Source organism: Schistocerca cancellata, chromosome 4 (genome assembly GCF_023864275.1).
Source record: "Schistocerca cancellata isolate TAMUIC-IGC-003103 chromosome 4, iqSchCanc2.1, whole genome shotgun sequence".
Taxonomy (NCBI): Eukaryota; Metazoa; Arthropoda; class Insecta; order Orthoptera; family Acrididae; genus Schistocerca; species Schistocerca cancellata.
This window is the reverse complement of record NC_064629.1, coordinates 685,971,157-685,989,068: the sequence shown is the minus strand read 5'-3', so window position 1 is coordinate 685,989,068 and position 17,912 is coordinate 685,971,157. Positions and strand designations below refer to the sequence as shown.

Here is a 17,912-nt window from a genome sequence, read left to right as displayed (position 1 = left end):
CCCTCTCGCAGTGTCCAGAGCAAGTATGGTGGGTCTGACACACCGGTGTCAATGTGTTCTTTTTTCCATTTCCAGGAGTGTACAAGCTGATCATTAACTGTTTAAAGCAGTAACTACATTTAACTGAACAAGTGAACTTTACTGTGTTGTGGTATTCCATCACAATTTACTGTGAATAGACATGTTAATTAGCTAAGGAATGTTTTTGTAAGTGAACATGCTCCTTAGTAGATCAGGCTTGGAATACACTCTGAAAGCAGCTGCTCAGTTAGCAGAGTATGTGTGGCATACACATGAGGGTAGAGTCTCTGATAATACTCTCTGTTCACTGAATGCTGGTCAGTTAGATGTAGGACAAGAAGGAACCATGTATAGGTGACCTGCAGCTTTATGAAGGGGATTAAGCATCATTGCAGATCAGGAAAAGGAAATTCATACCTGACATTTATTAACTCTGGGCTAAGGTCTCAGAGTTAGTGCCACTCATTAATGTCAGAACCATGCTTCAAAAGAAAAAAGTTGGCTCAAATGAGAAGTAAACAGCAGTGAAATAACAAACTCAGAATGGAACACATACCAAAAGTAGAGGCTGGATATTAGTGATGAAACCATATATACTTCTGTAAAACACTGGAATATCTAATGAGATAAATACTGACTTGGACTGGAAGTGAGTCTGAAGGAAGTTAAACACCAAAGGCAGGACTGACATAATGATCAGATGTTATTATGATCCATCTGTAGTAAGAACTGAAATGGCTGAATGCTTCAGAGAAAATCAAGTCTTGTTGTAGCAATAAGAAGGAAGGCTCGGCTGAGATCTCGACTTGCTATAAATAGAATGGGATATATATCTTTAGAATGGGAGGCAAGATCTTGTGAAAGTATAGTAAATATATTTTCTAAAAACTGTTTACAGCAGTTGATGAGATAGCCCACTCATGAGTGGAATTTATTGGATTTGCAGTCAAAAATTAGTCCAAACTTTTAAATTCATTGAATTTAGAAATGAAAATTAGTGACCAAAAGCCTAGAATGATATCATTAATTTCTAGTAATATATAGAAATTTAAGAAAGGCAGAAGTAAATAGATAATTAAGAAGTGTGTAATAATAGTGAAACTTCCTAAATGGAACAATATGTAAAATAAGGGAAAGGCTACCCATTACCTATAGACAGATGTGTGGAACATAGAAATATGCAACAGAAAACAGTATTCACACTAGCTTCTGAGCTCTTGACCTTCTTCTAATAAAAGTACACACATTTACAACCAAACAGACATCCAAATGTACACTCCTGTAGCCAGAGCAAGGTTCAGTCAGTCTCACGACAAAAAAAAAAAAAAAAAAAAAGCACTCCATCTTCAGGCCACAAGTGGCCCACCGGGACCATCTGACCGCCGTGTCATCCTCAGGTGAGGTTGCGGATAGGAGGGGCGTGTGGTCAGCACACCGCTCTCCCGGTCGTTATGATGGTTTTCTTTGACCGGAGCCGCTACTATTCAGTCGAGTAGCTCCTCAATTGGCATCACAAGGTGGAGCGCACCCCGAAAAATGGTAACAGCGCATGGCGGCTGGATGGTCACCCATCCAAGCACTGGCCACGCCTGACAGTGCTTAACTTTGGTGATCTCACGGGAACCGGTGTATCCACTGCGGCAAGGCCATTGCCATAGTCTCGCCACAGGTGTGTACATTTGGGTGTCTGTGTAGCTCTGTGTGCGACTGTGTGTACTTTTACTACAAAAAGAGCAATAACTTGAAAGATAGTATGAACATTGTTTTCTGTTATATGTTCCTATGCTCCACACAACAGTCCATATAGGTAAGTGGTTGCCTTTCCCTATTTTACATAATAAGTGTGATAGGACAATCATTATCAACTACCTGAACAGTCAGCAGCAAACACTCTACTCTGGGAAAAAGGATGTGGATCATCTCAGGCCTTGGAGGAACTTTGGCAGCAATTCAGACATATTGTATGCATGTCCCAGGTCAGTTGTTGCCATGGAAGAAAGACAACCATGGGAAGGATCCACTATGTTCATTAAAGGTATCAGGAAACTACTATGACAGCAGAGGTGTAGATAGCAAAGTAAGGTGAGTAAATCTTAGGTGACAGACAAAACTGAATGAAATAAAGAATATGCAAGAAGAATTCAGTGAATTCAAAGATGACATTTTATCTGCCGAGTTTGAAAGGACTAAAAAGATTTGGTACTGGGTGAAGTCAGTCAACAGAACAAAGTCACCTGTCCAAATTCACATTGACCATGTTAAGTCAGCTTGACATCTTTCCAAAATGGGTACAAAATAATTTAAATTCCTCTCTATATAAATTAGAAAGAGGTGGAATACCATTTCATAGCTCAAGTTGTTAATTTTAATGATGTCTGACATTAAAACTATTGCTTACTGTACCTGTTACTAAACTGCCATCTCTCTGTTGATTTGAATCTCTTTGTTCTGAAACATCCATCATAAACTGTAGATCTGAACTGGGAGCCACAATGAATGGTTGTTTTAGAGGAGAGTTGATTCCATCACCATCTTCATTTGTCATCTGAAATTAAGTTTCCTATCATCATTTTGTAAACATATATTAAAACATTTACATGTAATTTCCTGTGATGTTTATTAAACTGTATAATCTCATAATGCCATCAATGGGCCTTTTGTACTCAATAACATTTATATACTAAATAATTTCTCAGTTACTGTATAACAGAATCCTTAATATATTCAGTACAAGTGGAAGGGAGTGGAGTGTTGCAATTTAAGTATGAGTTATGATGTCATTTTATTTGCAGATTACATACTGATCCAGAAATGTGATACAATCCTAACATTTATAATGATATCTGCAGTTAGTCAGATTTGGTCACAGACAAGGTGAACAATACATAACTTTTTGTCTCTCTGTGGTGAAAAGATTTCTTAACCCTGCCCACCAGATCCAGGCATCTGGGCATTCAGTCTGCAATCTACTGAATACTTGCCTGAATTGTGGATGCACACAGATCAGCCATAACATCATTTTCACCCCTCCATTATGTAGGTTTGCTCACCTTAATTGTGGGAAAGGCATTGATAGAATATTTAATTCCTATAATACAGGGTGGGGAAAATAGAAATGGCTCCAGCAAGTGGAGATGATTGGATGTGAATGTATGCATATAAACACACCCCATGAGGTTACATGCAACAGGATGCAGCAACTGCCCATACAGCCAGCCAAACTTTAGATAACATTTATATGATGTTCACACCTGACAGAGTTGTTAGCAGAGGTCAGTTTGGTCGCAGTCTTAGTTGGCCACCCAGGTTACCTGATCTGCCAGTGTGCAATTACTGTGTGTGGGGAGCACTATGAAATAGAAATCCACAAAATGCAAATACTAAGAAACTGACACTTCAGTTTTTTGAATTATGTGACTTTTATCTTAATTACCTTTTTCTTTACCTGCAGCCTCTCTTTTTCAGTATGGTTTTTCACATGTTTCCTCAGAGAGCTTGGATCTGTGTAGCGTTTTGGGCAGCCAATCACTTGACATGCATAAGGTTTCTGAAATGAAAAATTCCTTAGTAGTGAAGTGTGGTTTTCAATTTCATGAGTAATTTGAATTCAGTTATGAAAGCTAACATCAATAAATCTATGCCCACCTGTAATATCCAACCATTTATAATTTCAGTGCAAGGAAACAAAAGGCAAAGTATTGGATTTAATTATTTTGCCAAAAAAGTGAACAAAATAACAAGGAATTAAGGGAGATATAGTGTGACACAAATTTAGTTTTTCATTGATATTGGTATGATTTTTTTAACCAAAGGTAATGAAAAATATTGTGTTTTTTACATACCGTATCAAAGTGAGTTCTCTGATGTTTTGCTCTGTCAGAACTGTTACTAAAAGCCTTGGTGCACCCTGCATATTGGCATAAATAAGGCCTCTCTCCTGTGTGAGACCTCTGATGAATTTTGAGATTTTCTAGACGAGAAAATGCTTTGGTGCAATCTGAATACTGAAAGACAAAATGAAAATGACATTCTTCAGAATTATAAGGACTGACTGTGTTATTAATATGAAATTAAAGTTTATTAATTTGTGGTAATGGTTGAAAAATGCAATTTGGTCATTTTGGTACATCTTATGAACCATACTTGATATTACTTACAGTTACATCATACTCTGGTATGGTGTATGGTTTTGCTAATAGTTATCTCGTTTCTTTAAGTTTTATTATTTTTATAGCCATTGCATTAGCTATGATCAGTGATTGTGACTTCTATTAAGTGCAGAAAGTCAGAAGTACATTGTTTAGGATGTATGTCACTCCTGTAACCTTTATGTTAACAACTTTACTGTACTGTATAATTTAAATCCCAACTGTCATGGAGTCACTTATGTTCAAAATTTTCAGTATTGTGTCATCATATTTTCATATTCTTATATTGTGGAATATGTTTACATAAATGTTTATGGAGAAAATGATTGTGCATGATATGACTATGGATGATTATGTTTCTTGGTCATGTAAGTAATGCAAAACAATGTTTGTCTCCATCAGGAGAAGATACCTGTTGTAATGGTCGCCTGGTCATAGATATTGCTAATTGCTATAATCGCACTATTTCACTCCCATTTACGGAGCTTGTTAGCACTTGATGTTAGGTTGGCGCCATTAAAATGCATTGTGTTGTGGTAATCGCTGCTGCTTGCTGGATCACTGCTGTCTCTCAATGCTGATGCTGGCTCTACATCTGGTTGTCTAGGGTTAAAAACATGAGGTCCCGTGTTTTTATGTGCTTTTGATGATAAAGAACGAGCGAAACCAACAAATATGTAAACTTCAAATATTTATTACTCTGGTGGCCATCTTAATTCCACTGTCCACCAAAGACCATGACTCAACACAAAGTAGTACTTCCGTTACATGTTCTTTGCATTGTTTATCCACCTCAAACAATAATACACAAACACACTTTACCAAAGTGACATTCCAACGAACAGATCAGAAAAGTAAATAAAATAAGATAAAACAGAACTGGAGACAGCCACACTCAAACCAAACTCCGCACCGTCATGACGTCACACACAACACCCTTACGTCACGGGTCAAAGCCGACGCGTGGGATCGGACACTTCTGTCAACCCTCATTGTTAACATACACAATAACTTTTCTATAATCATAAATACTCGTTAAACTGGTTGAATTTGGAGGGTATCGCATACTTCGGTACAGTAAAGCCTTTAATATGTTCCGTTACACTGTACATACATGATATGGAAACCAGGAAAGCAACAAATTAAAAATTGTGCAAACATGACCCACTTCTTTCCCTTTTAATAATCTCCCAGTGGTTAGTTACTTTCACAGATAGACATAGACTTTAAGGTTGCACATGAATGAAATCAAAGAAGGTTTCTCCATAAACACCTTTCAAAGCCAAGTGTACAACCAATAGACCTTCATGTTTCATTCAGTGGCACAAATACAGAAGAATTTCATAAATTATCAGATTAAAGTATTCTTAACAAAAAATTGTTGCTGACATAGAATATTATATTTTAACAAATTAAACAGCATAATTCAATAGTAGTTATTGTTACATTTAAAAGTTCATATTCAGAAGTCTCTTTCCCTACCATTCAGTTAATCAGGAGTGTAAATTTTTAATTGGAGCTCACGAAAATACAGCGAGAAACAATAAACATCTTCAGTTCTAATTATTGTAATCTTATAAAAGAGAGGCAGTAGGAAGCCATTTGAGTCAGTCAGCAGGAGTTTGTGATGTGAGCAAGATCTGTGCTCAAAATTACTGTACAATGTATGCAGATGAGTTATCACAAAGCACAAGTCATAAAAGGTGACAAGTTTTACCTAAATTCTGTGTCTGAGAGTTTATGCAGTGACTGTTTTGTAGTCATTGATTGTGAACTCACAGTTAATGTCATGAATTGTGTTAATTTTCAATAATACATTCTGAAAACTGTGGAAATGGTACTGGACTGTGAACTATGTTATTTCCAAATGATATTTACTATGCACATAGTTTTTGTTTGGATATGACTATCTGTTTGGAAGTATAGTGTGATTATTGAACATGTTAATGATGTGCTTGCCACATGTAAACTTATGGGGCAGTTCACCATTAAATTACTGCACTCAATCAATCACAATATAAGACATCAACAGTTTGTTGTATATGGCTTATCCTTTATATCTGCATAAATTTTAGTAAATGAGACTTAATCTGGCCACAAACTGTACACTTATTAATATCAAAGTGTAATGAAAGTATTTTGGACTTTATACTTGGTGTGGACAATATCATTTGAATTCACCTACATTTGACAGTCTCTTTTCAACTAGATTTGACAGTGGTGCAGCTACTGGAGGCATATTAGCACAGGTAAATAGGGTAATGTTACAAGCCTAACAGACAGTAAAATAGGCTTCACAGACAAACTGAACTCATTTCTGAATGACAGTTTCTTCTTCTGTATAGAGAAATTCCTGAATGTGTGATAATAATTGCACAAACTATTCTCAGGTGAAGTGTTGAGTATCACTGTGAAATTCCCACAATATTTCATCAGCACAACTAACTGACATCTTCAAGTACTATATTTGTAAAATTGACTCATTTCACATCATAGCAAGAGATTGAAATTATCATCTATGGATAATAAAAATAACAGAACTAAACTGCATCACGTAATTTATACATGCACCCAGTGTTTGATTTGTGACGGTATGTGCTGGTACAACATATAGGTACCTTCATTCTCTTCCTCTACATTTCCCTTTTGAGATATTGAAAATATGCTACACTGTTCTTTAAGTTTTAGGTATGGTGATTATTGTTAATGATCTAAAATTTTTCTGATAAATTGATATCTGAAACATATATGTCAGGATATTACTGTTTTCAAAATTAATACTTACTGGGCATTTGTTTGGTTTTTCTCCAGAGTGGACTCTCATATGTATCAGCAACTTGTATCTTGCATTAAAAGGTCTTGACCGCCTTGAACATCCTTGCCAGAAACATGAGAAATCTTCACCTTTCCTCATTTCTACATGACTCTTTTCAATATGGTTGACTAGTGACTCTTGATCCATAAAAACAGCATAGCAGTCAATCCAACGACATTCAAGGAGAGTTTCAGCTGTAAATAATGCAGAAAAATATTTACAGTTGGATAATTAATGGCTACTTTATTTAAAATTGCATAGCTGAATAATCTAATTTCACAACAAAGGCATAAAACTCCACAAATTATTTGAGCAATATTGAAAGTATAAGTTATCAGAATTAATTCAACACTAGCATTGTATGTCTTTCTTGCAGGAGCAGCACTGCAAATTGACTGTATTATTTCATTTACATCCTATTGCTGATATTTTTCATAGCTTTTGTTTTCACCAAAATAAAAAATCAGTCATCAGCTGTGCATCTTATTTCTTCATAGCAGAATAAAATAATAAATAGGTATGAAGCAATTAGCAAGGGGAGTGGCAAAAGTGGGTAATGGAAAGTATGTCCCACCAAAAAGTGAGAGAAAAAGATGTAAAGAATAACTGAAATTCGTTGTACAATTGGTCAGTACAACAAAGAAGACAATAGACTTATGTACAACAGCAGCAAAACTGTTTTATAATAATATGATCAAAATAACTCTAGAATCAATGTTTATTTTGTTATTTGCTCATCTGTATTCTGGTATTTCTTTTACTGTACTGGTAATTTAATACAATGCAACTGCTTTGTATTTGAAATATTGTAGTATGTGGATTAAAAGTTTTATGTGATTTTGAAGCTATTACTACAATACTCTGAACATAGTGTATCTCCTTAAAAAAGAGGAAAATAAATAATGAAAAAGGAAGTAAGACAGGTAATCAAGAAGCTGTTGTTTAGAAAAAAAAGGGTGACTTTGTATCATCAGAAGACATGTGTCTCTGAATATTAAATACAGTCTACAGTTACAAGAGGAGTAAAATACATTATTCGCAATATACTGGGAAGTAGTTCTTCCTGTAGAAGAGTTGTTGATAATTCCATGCAAACTTGTTGAACACAGGATGCAGTGGTAACCTCCAGATTGACTAATGCTTTGCATTGAACTGGAACTTGAGCCTGTGGAAGGATCTTAAAATTAAGTCAACAGGAGATTCCTCAAGGCCTGACTCAACACTCCAGTCAGATAGTAAGGTAGACACCACAGTTCAAATCCTGGTCTGATACTCAATTTTAATTTGTCTGAGTTTCTTTACAGTGAACACTATGCTGCAGGATGAAAGTTTCACTCTTGAATATGCATTTGTTACTAATAATGTGTTTCATAAAAATGTATGCCTTTTATAACTCCAAACTCGCTTCATAATGACTTGCTTGCCCATGTGAGTCATAGACACACCAAGAAGTGTATCAAGTAAGTGAACATAAAGCACACATGCAAAACTGTGCACACGCACGTGGTTAACAGGGAGGAAGTGTGTGTGTGTGTGTGTGTGTGTGTGTGTGTGTGTGTGTGTGTGTGTGTGTGTGTGTGTAAAGGGGAGATTCAACCAAAAACAATGAGTAATTATTTCATTTTATAGTTATAAATACTTTAGGTTTATTTACTAACCTGTTGTCTCATCATCTTCAGCAAGTTCAGAAGTAATTCTTTGTAATGACGTATTCTCACTTTCCAGTGTCCCAAGGAAAGGATCATGAGGGGGTCTGAGGCAATCAGGCAAATTTCCATTCTTTGGATAATGGCAATGATAGTTATCCTTTGAATGGTCAGCTGACAGCTGTATTTGATGAAAGGAAGGTAGTTGCTGTTTATTCAGTAAATTTGAAAGAATTTCACCCTTGTATTTAGGAAGAACAACCTGAAAGAGCAAATAATGATGTTTCAGTATTTTCTTACAAAGGTACCTAAGTGACCAGATTGTAACACACAGGAGATGAAGTGGTGATGTAAAAAATGGCATTCATGGACAGCAGCTATGCAGATGAGGTCCTTGGAAATAATTTTTGCTACTATGACTATATACATCCTTAAGCAGCAAAGTACATTGTTGTCTCAAGCAATTGTAAGAACTGTTTGAAAAGTCTATGAAGGATTCCCTTACTTACTAGTGATAAATGACATTAATATTGATACACTGAAAGTTAGTTTATGTGTAAATGCTTGCATGACCTAATCTATATCCAAAATCTAAAATTACAAGTACACAATCCGACAAGGAGGTGTGACAAGTCATACAATAACAAACTTTTTTAAAAATACATTGCACTATGCTGTTAAACAAAGACTTGCATGACTATAACAAAAAAGTAGGAACACTTAAAAATACAAAGCAACAGCTGAAATTAAGGTGCAGTATCCATTTTTATAATAACTCTTTGCATTTTCAGCTTTTAAAAAGAAACTCAAACTTTACCTTAATCTAGCTAATCCATGTAACACTGCAGATTACTTACACTTTGCATCAAAACAGCTAAACATTAATTTTACCTAAATTTGTTGACATTATCCAGATGCATGAGAGTGAGCGAGCGAGAGAGAGGGAGAGAGAGAGAGAGAGAGAGAGAGACAACTCAGTAGTCACTAGACATCATGAGAGAGCAGAATGGGGCACTCCACAGAACTCACAGACTTTGAATGTGGTCAGGTGATTGGGTGTCACTTGTGTCATACATCTGTATGTGAGACCTCCACACACCTAAACATTCCTAGGTGCACTGTTTTTCATGTGATAGTGAAGTGAAAACGTGAAGGGATACGTACAGCACATAAGCGTACAGGCCGACCTCGTCTGTTGACTGACAGAGACCGCTGACAGTTGAAGAGGGTAGTAATGTGTAATAGGCAGGCATCTATCCACACCATCACACAGGAATTCCAAACTGCATCAGGATCGACTGCAAGCTCGATGACAGTTAGGTGGGAAGTGGGAAAACTTGGATTTCATGGTTGAGCGGCTGCTCATAAGCCACACATCATGCCAGTATATGCCAAAAGACGCCTCACTTAGTGTAAGGAACTTAAACACTGGCTGATTGAACAGTGGAAAGTTGCTGTGTGGAGTGATGAATCACAATACACAATGTGGCGATACGATGGCAGTGTGCGGGTATGGCGAATGACCGGTGAACATCATCTACCAGCGTGTGTAGTGGCACCTGTAAAATTTGGAATCGGTGGTGTTATGGTGTGGTTGTGTTTCTCATTGAGGAGGCTTGCACCCCTTGTTGTTTTGCATGGCACTATCACACCCAGGCCTACATTAATGTTTTAAGCACCTTCTTGCTTCCCACTGTTGAAGAGCAATTCAGGGATGGCGATTGCATCTTTCAACATGATCAAGCACCTGTTCATAATGGATGGTCTGTGGCGGAGTGGTTACATGACAACAACATCCCTGCAATGGACTGACCTGCACAGAGTCCTGACCTGAATCCAACAGAACATCTTTGGGATGTTTTGGAACGCTAACTTAGTGCCAGGCCTTACCGACCAACATCGATACCTCTCCTCAGTGCAGCACTCCATGAAGAATGGGCTGCCATTCCCCAAGAAACGTTCCAGCACCTGATTGAATGTATGCCTGTGAGAGCGCAAACAAGTAGTTAAGGCTAAGGGTGGGCCAACACCATATTGATTTCCAGCTTTACTGATTTTTTTTTGGGGGGGGGGGGGGGGGAACCATGAACTTGTAAGTCATTTTCAGCTAAGTGTCCAGATACTTTTGGTCACATAGTGTATTATGAAAAAGCAAATAACAGTAGATACAAATTAAGGTGTCATAGACATGAAAATAATAGCAAATTCATGAAAGTCTACAAACAGATAATGCAGTTATGGCTGCCTGTGTATACCATTTCTAATGTGATGATTTTCTCTCCATCCACATTACTGTGTTTCTTGAAGGCAAAAAAACCAATCTGCCTTAAGAATGGGTAAGAACTTAAGTAAATATGTATAACATCAGTTATATACAACTGTATATATTTATTCTCTACAAGCATATTGTTGGTATATTCACTTACACTAAGATAGTTGTAAAATTATCCACAGACAAATAAATTACTTACTTTTTTTTGTTTACATGTAAATACAGTGTATGTCTTTCATGAACTATGAAGGACCAAAAACATGACACATAAGCAAGCAGTTGGGAATTTGGTAATAGGAGATTGTATGTAGCTAGATCACAAAATGAGTTAGCAGATAAATATGAGGACATGCTGAAAAGTAATGCCTCTGAATTTTTTAATCTGTTCTCAATATTGGTCAAGGTATTACATCTCGTGCATATTATTCTGTTGGTCCATCTGATTTTCATCTGTTTCCAAAACTTAAAGAACACTGCTACTGAAGAAGTGGTGCAAGAAGACATGAGGTTGTGGCTCCATCAACAAAGTCAAACATTTTGCAGAGACTGCATCAACAAACTTGTTTGATTTTGGGAGAAATGTGATTGTCACCAGGGTGTCTGTGTTGAGAAATAAATATATAAACAGAAAGAATATAGATCTAGAAAGTTAATAAAGTCTGTTTTATTTAACAAGCTTTAAGAATTTTCACAGAAAACTTGGCGGCATTACTTTTCAGCATGCCCTCATTGCAGAATACAATTTTCAGAAAGTAATTTAAATCTAAAGTAGCATAACACAGAAGAATGTCCAGGTGTATGAACTGGTCATAAAGGTGAAAAAAGTGGAACAGCTTCAATTGGGGATTAGCTCTAACAAAAATTGAACATATGTAATAAATAAATTCTGACTATAATGACTGTTGATAGTTACTATTTAGGTGATGTTATATGGCTCATCAGATCTTAATAATTTTTAAGAAAAGAATTGTCTTATGCATAGGTCACCTTTCTTGGAGATATGATACAAAAATGGGAATACAGTATTATTAAATCCATTTCTTGGCATTTCAGTCAGTATTTTCTATGATGCATCTATTTGTTCACCAACTCCCAACACCAAAAAATCATTTACCTTTTTATATGTGGTTTAAATATCTCTTATAATTTAGTTACATTCCAAGACCTGTCTATTGGCATACTGATATAAGCAATATACTTTATTAAAGAACACTGCAATAAAAGTTTATGGTGAGTTTTTAGTATTGCTCTTTTTGTAACTGAAACTAAAGCCTCAGTATGCCGCCCTCCCCTCCCCCTTCACTCAAGACAGTAAAATCAGATACAAAAAGACAAGATGTGGCAGACATGCTTTGACCTGCATTGTGTAGCACACACAGGCTTTCTTTCAGAGGAACACTGCTCATGTAAAAGCAAAGTTTTACATTCAAGTTCTAACGCACCATGAAGATTTAATCAGTGTAGTTTCACCATTATAAAACTGAAGATGGCCAGAAAATTCTACACCAAAATATTATGGCAACAAGATTGCCTTCTGGCAGTTTGTCCAACATTTTGTGGAAGAAGCTATAACCTGGTTATCAGTTTCAGTGTACAGCACTGTTATTTTCACCACAGGATAAAGGTCAGTAAAATGAAACTTTAAATATATCTATTTAAAATTTTGAAGCTGATTGACTCTCTAGCACTATGACAACGCTCATCACCCTTCTGTGCTATTACCTTAGTGCTTTACTGCAAGTAAGAAAAAACATGGACTACTGAAATTAGTGTTTATCTTGCAATTTGTTTAGGAGTACTGTGAATATTTACTTGCCTGATTTGAAGATAGGGCTTCACATGTGTTGAATGGCTTATTTTCTACTAAGGTCATTGCCTCTGAACTATGTGAGTGCCCATTTACCGGCAAATTATTATTGTTGCTGTTGGAAATGAAACTCAGGCTTGGTGGGCTACAAGTGCTCCTTGCTGATAAGTGACCATAGCTGCCCATTGCACCTGTATTGCTGTGCTCCTGAAAGTGACTGAATGGTTAGTTTTGTGCAGTGATAATACATAAGTGATTATGTAAATGAATAATAATTGCTTGTAATAACATTGCTGTAAAAATTGTAACTTTAATACCACAAAAATACAAAAAATTATTTATTTAAGAGTATAATTTCACTTGAAATAAACTGTAAACTCAAGTTTAAAGTTTGTTAATGTTTATGAAAGTTCCTGAAGCAAAAAGTATGAAAAAGAACAATAAATTGATGCTTATAAGAAAATGATACAGAACTTAAATGGCAGCCAGAATGTGGTAATAACCTAGACTGACATGACAAAACTACTGACATATTTCCAACAGTATTATAAAGATTCTCATTTAGAGATTGGCTTTTCTTATTACAAATAGTGACAACTACAAACAGATACAGCATTGTCACAAGAGACTGACAGCTAACAGAGTGTTGTTAAGAGTTTTCACATGTGATAATATTTAAGCAAAGTGTTTCAAGAGGTATTGTGGGATACTTCCTGGCAGGATGCTTTGAGAACAAAATTAACATTATGAGTAATGACTGCTGGGGAATACTGATACAAAGTTTACAGATTGAAAAGATCTCTCCTAGTTGCAACTAATCTCATATAACCAGCCATCATTCTAGTGCAAATAAAATGGCTTTTGAAATATCATCTTCTATCAGACTGCTTGTGTTGTGCCTATTATAGGCCGAAGTATGAACTGTTCATTGTTTACTCATTTTAAGTACCTCACTGCTGAATTAAAAAAAAAAAAAACTATGCACACATCATGGACTCAAATGAAAGATGGTTGTCACTCCAGAACCTTAAGTAGCACCTCTTTGATTTTATGTTGGTTGCTAGTTGGTTAGTTATCAGTCTTGACATAATGTCATGATGTGTAGAAGATCATATAGCACTTTCTGTTGTTTTAATAAAATACTGACTTTGTGCCAGAATATGGTTATATTGATCTGAAACTTAAATCATAGTAATGTAGTGGCATGAGTATGATTAACTTCACCATAGTAAAGCTGAGGAACAAGAAACTAGAATCAAATGTTGACACATTCTGGTAAAGAAGTGCAACTATATTGATATCATAGTATAAGAATTAAAATGGAAAGGAAGATCAGAAACTAGACTAAATGTACATACCATCATATTTATAATAAAAATGTTTTGTAGTCATGAAGAAAATTATAATGGAATGCAATGACTATTTGACATGCATGTACATCACATATAGTTAGGCAAACTTCTGTTCAAAAAATATGAAAAAACTGTCCAATGGTTTGAGTATTTCAAAGAAACCTTAGACCCGTCCAGCCCACTGCATGCTTAAAACTTCAAAAATGAGTAAAACATGCAAGAACTTATGGTAAAAGCAGAGGTGTGCACAGTGATCACAATTCTTGAAAACAATGAAGTAGCTAGTTTGGATGAAACCTCAGCCAAAATTCTGAAATATGGTGATTCAGGCATAATTGATCACCTCTCTAAATTCTGCAGTACTTGTTGGCAAACAAGGTATGTTACAGAAAACTGGGGGCATAACATCAGAGTTAAACTACTAAAGAAGGTTAATGTAACTGAATGTACAAACTGGAGAGATGTCACACTCCTCTCAGAGCCAGGCAGAGTCTGCTGACTCATTCTTCTAAAAACAAAACAAGCTGCAGATTGTTCATTATGAGAAGAACAGGCTGACATTTGAAGTGGGAAATCCTACTCTGAACAAACGTTTGTTCTGTGAAATGTAATAGAACAATACATTTGTTGATTTTAAAAATGCTTTTGACAGTATATACTGAGAGTCATTGTGGAATATTGTAAGGTTATATGGAATTCCTGACCTCCTCACTGATGTTTCCAGAAACCTATATCAAAACTCAAGTTGCTGTATAAAAACAGATGATGGGAACACCACTTTCTTTAGGATACTGACAGGTGTTAGACAAGGATGCATTTTGTTACCATTCCTTTGTATATTTGTCACAGCCTTCATAATGAGAAAAGCTGTAGATAACTCCAGTATGGGCACATGTTTCAATGAGCAGTTTACGCTTATGGTACTAGATTTGGCTGATGACATCATTCTTGTGGCAGAAACACCACAAGGTTTATAGCTAATGACTACCAAATTTGATGGAATGGCCAGTTCTGTAGGGCTACAAATAAATACTGCTAAGCCAAATACAATCTTCATAAAAACTGGTAAGATATCTACTCAAAATATAGTGCAACAGAAGTTACTACAAGATGCTGACCCATTTCTGTTGCTCTGTAACAATGGGGATGTAGATGCAGACATCAGCAGCAGAACTGGGAAAGCCTCTGGAGCCTTCCAAAGAATGTGATCTATATAGCAATTAGACTCCATAAGTATGTCGATAAAGCTTCATCTGTACTCATCTATCATCCTACCATTGGTCTTATAAGCATGGGAGATCTGGAAAATGTCAGTAAAATCAGATCAAAAGCTCAATGTTTTTCACCAAATATACTTGAGGTGGATTTTGAAGATCTGCGTTTCAAATGATGAAGTGCAGAGAAGTGGTCTTTGCAACCAAAATGAAAGCTTGCGGGTTATGTTCTAGATGAGAAAGATGAGAGAGTCCACAACTCAGCACTGCTGTGGAAACCAACAGATGATACTGAAGTAGAAGAAGACTTCATAACACCACAAAATAAACACATGCAAAGCATTTTCAATTCATGAGCATGAAATGGGAGGGAGCTGGAGAGATGGCAGCTGATAGAGTTTACTGAAGGGGGAAAAAATCTTAGTTGCTGGGTATGAACTGTCAATCAATGCATGACCTAGAATCAAATATGATTGCTCATATCTGTGCATAAGTATACACACATTTGTGAATAAGGTGAAACCCCTATTTTACGTTTTCATGCTGTCTAGACTTAAGAAACCCAAAGTTGAGGAAAATTCTGAATCAAGTGAAATGTTAACCCTCTCCCCCCCTCACAAAGTACAAGAAAAACACATGTACTTGGCATATATGATTAAAAATTGCTGTACTCTCCCAGACTTTACATAAAATTTTTCTAAATGAAGAAATTAAATGTACAATACAATGATTATACAATAATTTGTGGTAATCGATACAATCAGTTCTTAAAAAAATCACAGATGTGTACTCATCAAAAAATTGAAATTGGTATCTGGGTACAAGGTAACCAACCTATTTTCTGACATTCCACAACCACAAATTATATGCTCAAAACATGTGTTTTTGAGAGATCATCCTATATGCTCACACAGAAAAAAGCAAACGTTGATGAACACGTTGAATTAAACCAAAAACATCACTGCATCTAACTGGATAAACCACAAGCATAAATGTGGACATCTGCTTAATGACAAATTTTGTCACCATTGCTGCTATTGTTTAATGCTTTTCTTACAAGCCGCACCTCATATGCTCACCAATGTTAAAGTGTTTTTTTAGCCCTGATGAGAAAAACAGAAATGTGAGAAAATGAGTTTACTTCCCCAATTGACGTTACTAGCTTATCAAAAGTCAGTTCAGTGAATTTCTGTACACTGTGTAAGATATAAATTTGGAAGAAAACTCAGTTGTTAAAGTTTCGCCTCATGCCCTCTATCACTGCTGCCATTCTTGACAATCTACAGTGTGTGGTATGTGTGATGCAAAGAATATAAGTGAGTAGTGTATGTAGTTGTTACAACTGTATCATGTCAGATTTGCACATGAAAACTTTTAAAATGTGCTATCGCAAAACCCTTGATCTATTTCCATGTGACATCTCTTCCACAGTACATCATCTGCACGACAAGCATATTTTCAGTACTTCACAAAATGCTTTCACCCCTGCCTGCATTCTGGTCATTGCAGTGTCGCTCCCCCTCTGCACACATCCTGTAGGCGAGCTCATTTTACGTGTTTTAGTGTGATGTGGAGGCTGCAGTGGCTATTGGATGACTTAACAAGTTCCCAGCCAATAAGAGTTCACTATCCAAAAATGGGCAATGTTTCCTCTATCATGACCAAGCATGTTCTTTGAGACTCAATGGTTCAATTTAAAAGGTTGACGATTGATATTGTTGCTGAATACATCACATCAGGAATACATGCAAAAAGATGAGACTGAGCTATAACTGGCACAAAAAGAGGTGGTGGCTAGGCCCCTTCATCACATATTGGCTTGGTCAGAACACTTCGCATTGACTGTCTTGTTTTTCTATTAACATTGCAACTTGCAAGCTGTGTTGGCAGAAGCAGTCATGGATTATGTCTGCATTTCCTCTCTCAAGTCTCCCCTCTTCACAATGGCCTAAAATACCCCATTAACTTTGCCTCCATTGATGTTGCAAATCATTTGTCTTTTGTGGTACCTATAACTCAGTCAGTCACATCACATGTCAATAGGAAGAAAATGGGATGAAGTTGAGTGAGACATCGAGTAAGAACTTAAAATCAAGGTAAACCTTACTAGAAAGAAATGTAAAATAGAGAAATTTTTAGCATTGATCTGATGGCTTTTTCACAGAGACTATGAACTTATGATGTAGAATCACAAAAAATGTAAAATTGGAGAACGTAAAATTGGAGTTCCACTGTAGTAACACCAGAGAAAAATCACCCAAATGGCACACAGAGAATGTGTAGAACAGTGCACAAGAATTAAATGAATAAGATTTAACAGCAATGCTGCACATGTGTGCCTCTTATGTTAGCAAGGTCTTATCAGTCTAAGTCAATAACGAACCATCGAACAGCAAGTACTAGTATGTCTCATTTACATCTAATGCAAAATATCTGTTTGTGAGTGGGTGGAAGCTCACATGGTAATGGGTTTGTCATACTGTGAAATTGTTCTCTATTAAGGACTGTTTTTACAACAGTGATAAATGTGTAGAACAATAAGATAGAAAAGGGATGTAAGGAGCAATGACTTGATACTAGACCATGAAATGTGACTACATGTCTGGAGTAGACCATACAGCTTTGTCAGTAATGATG

The 17,912-nt window shown here is 36.2% G+C and overlaps 1 protein-coding gene across 1 annotated transcript in view; it reads right to left on the bottom strand.

Annotated features, from left to right (window-relative positions):
* The window catches only part of LOC126183457 (zinc finger protein GLIS3-like), a 43,297-nt gene that overhangs the window by 9,453 nt on the left and 15,932 nt on the right, over window positions 1-17,912 (bottom strand). The window contains exons 3-8 of the mRNA XM_049925453.1: window positions 12,719-12,916; window positions 8,643-8,892; window positions 6,955-7,178; window positions 3,864-4,025; window positions 3,455-3,568; window positions 2,425-2,566 (exon numbers count right to left, since the gene is read on the bottom strand). Of these exons, the coding sequence (XP_049781410.1) occupies window positions 2,425-2,566; window positions 3,455-3,568; window positions 3,864-4,025; window positions 6,955-7,178; window positions 8,643-8,892; window positions 12,719-12,916 (1,090 nt within the window). The remainder of the gene's footprint in view (window positions 1-2,424; window positions 2,567-3,454; window positions 3,569-3,863; window positions 4,026-6,954; window positions 7,179-8,642; window positions 8,893-12,718; window positions 12,917-17,912) is intronic.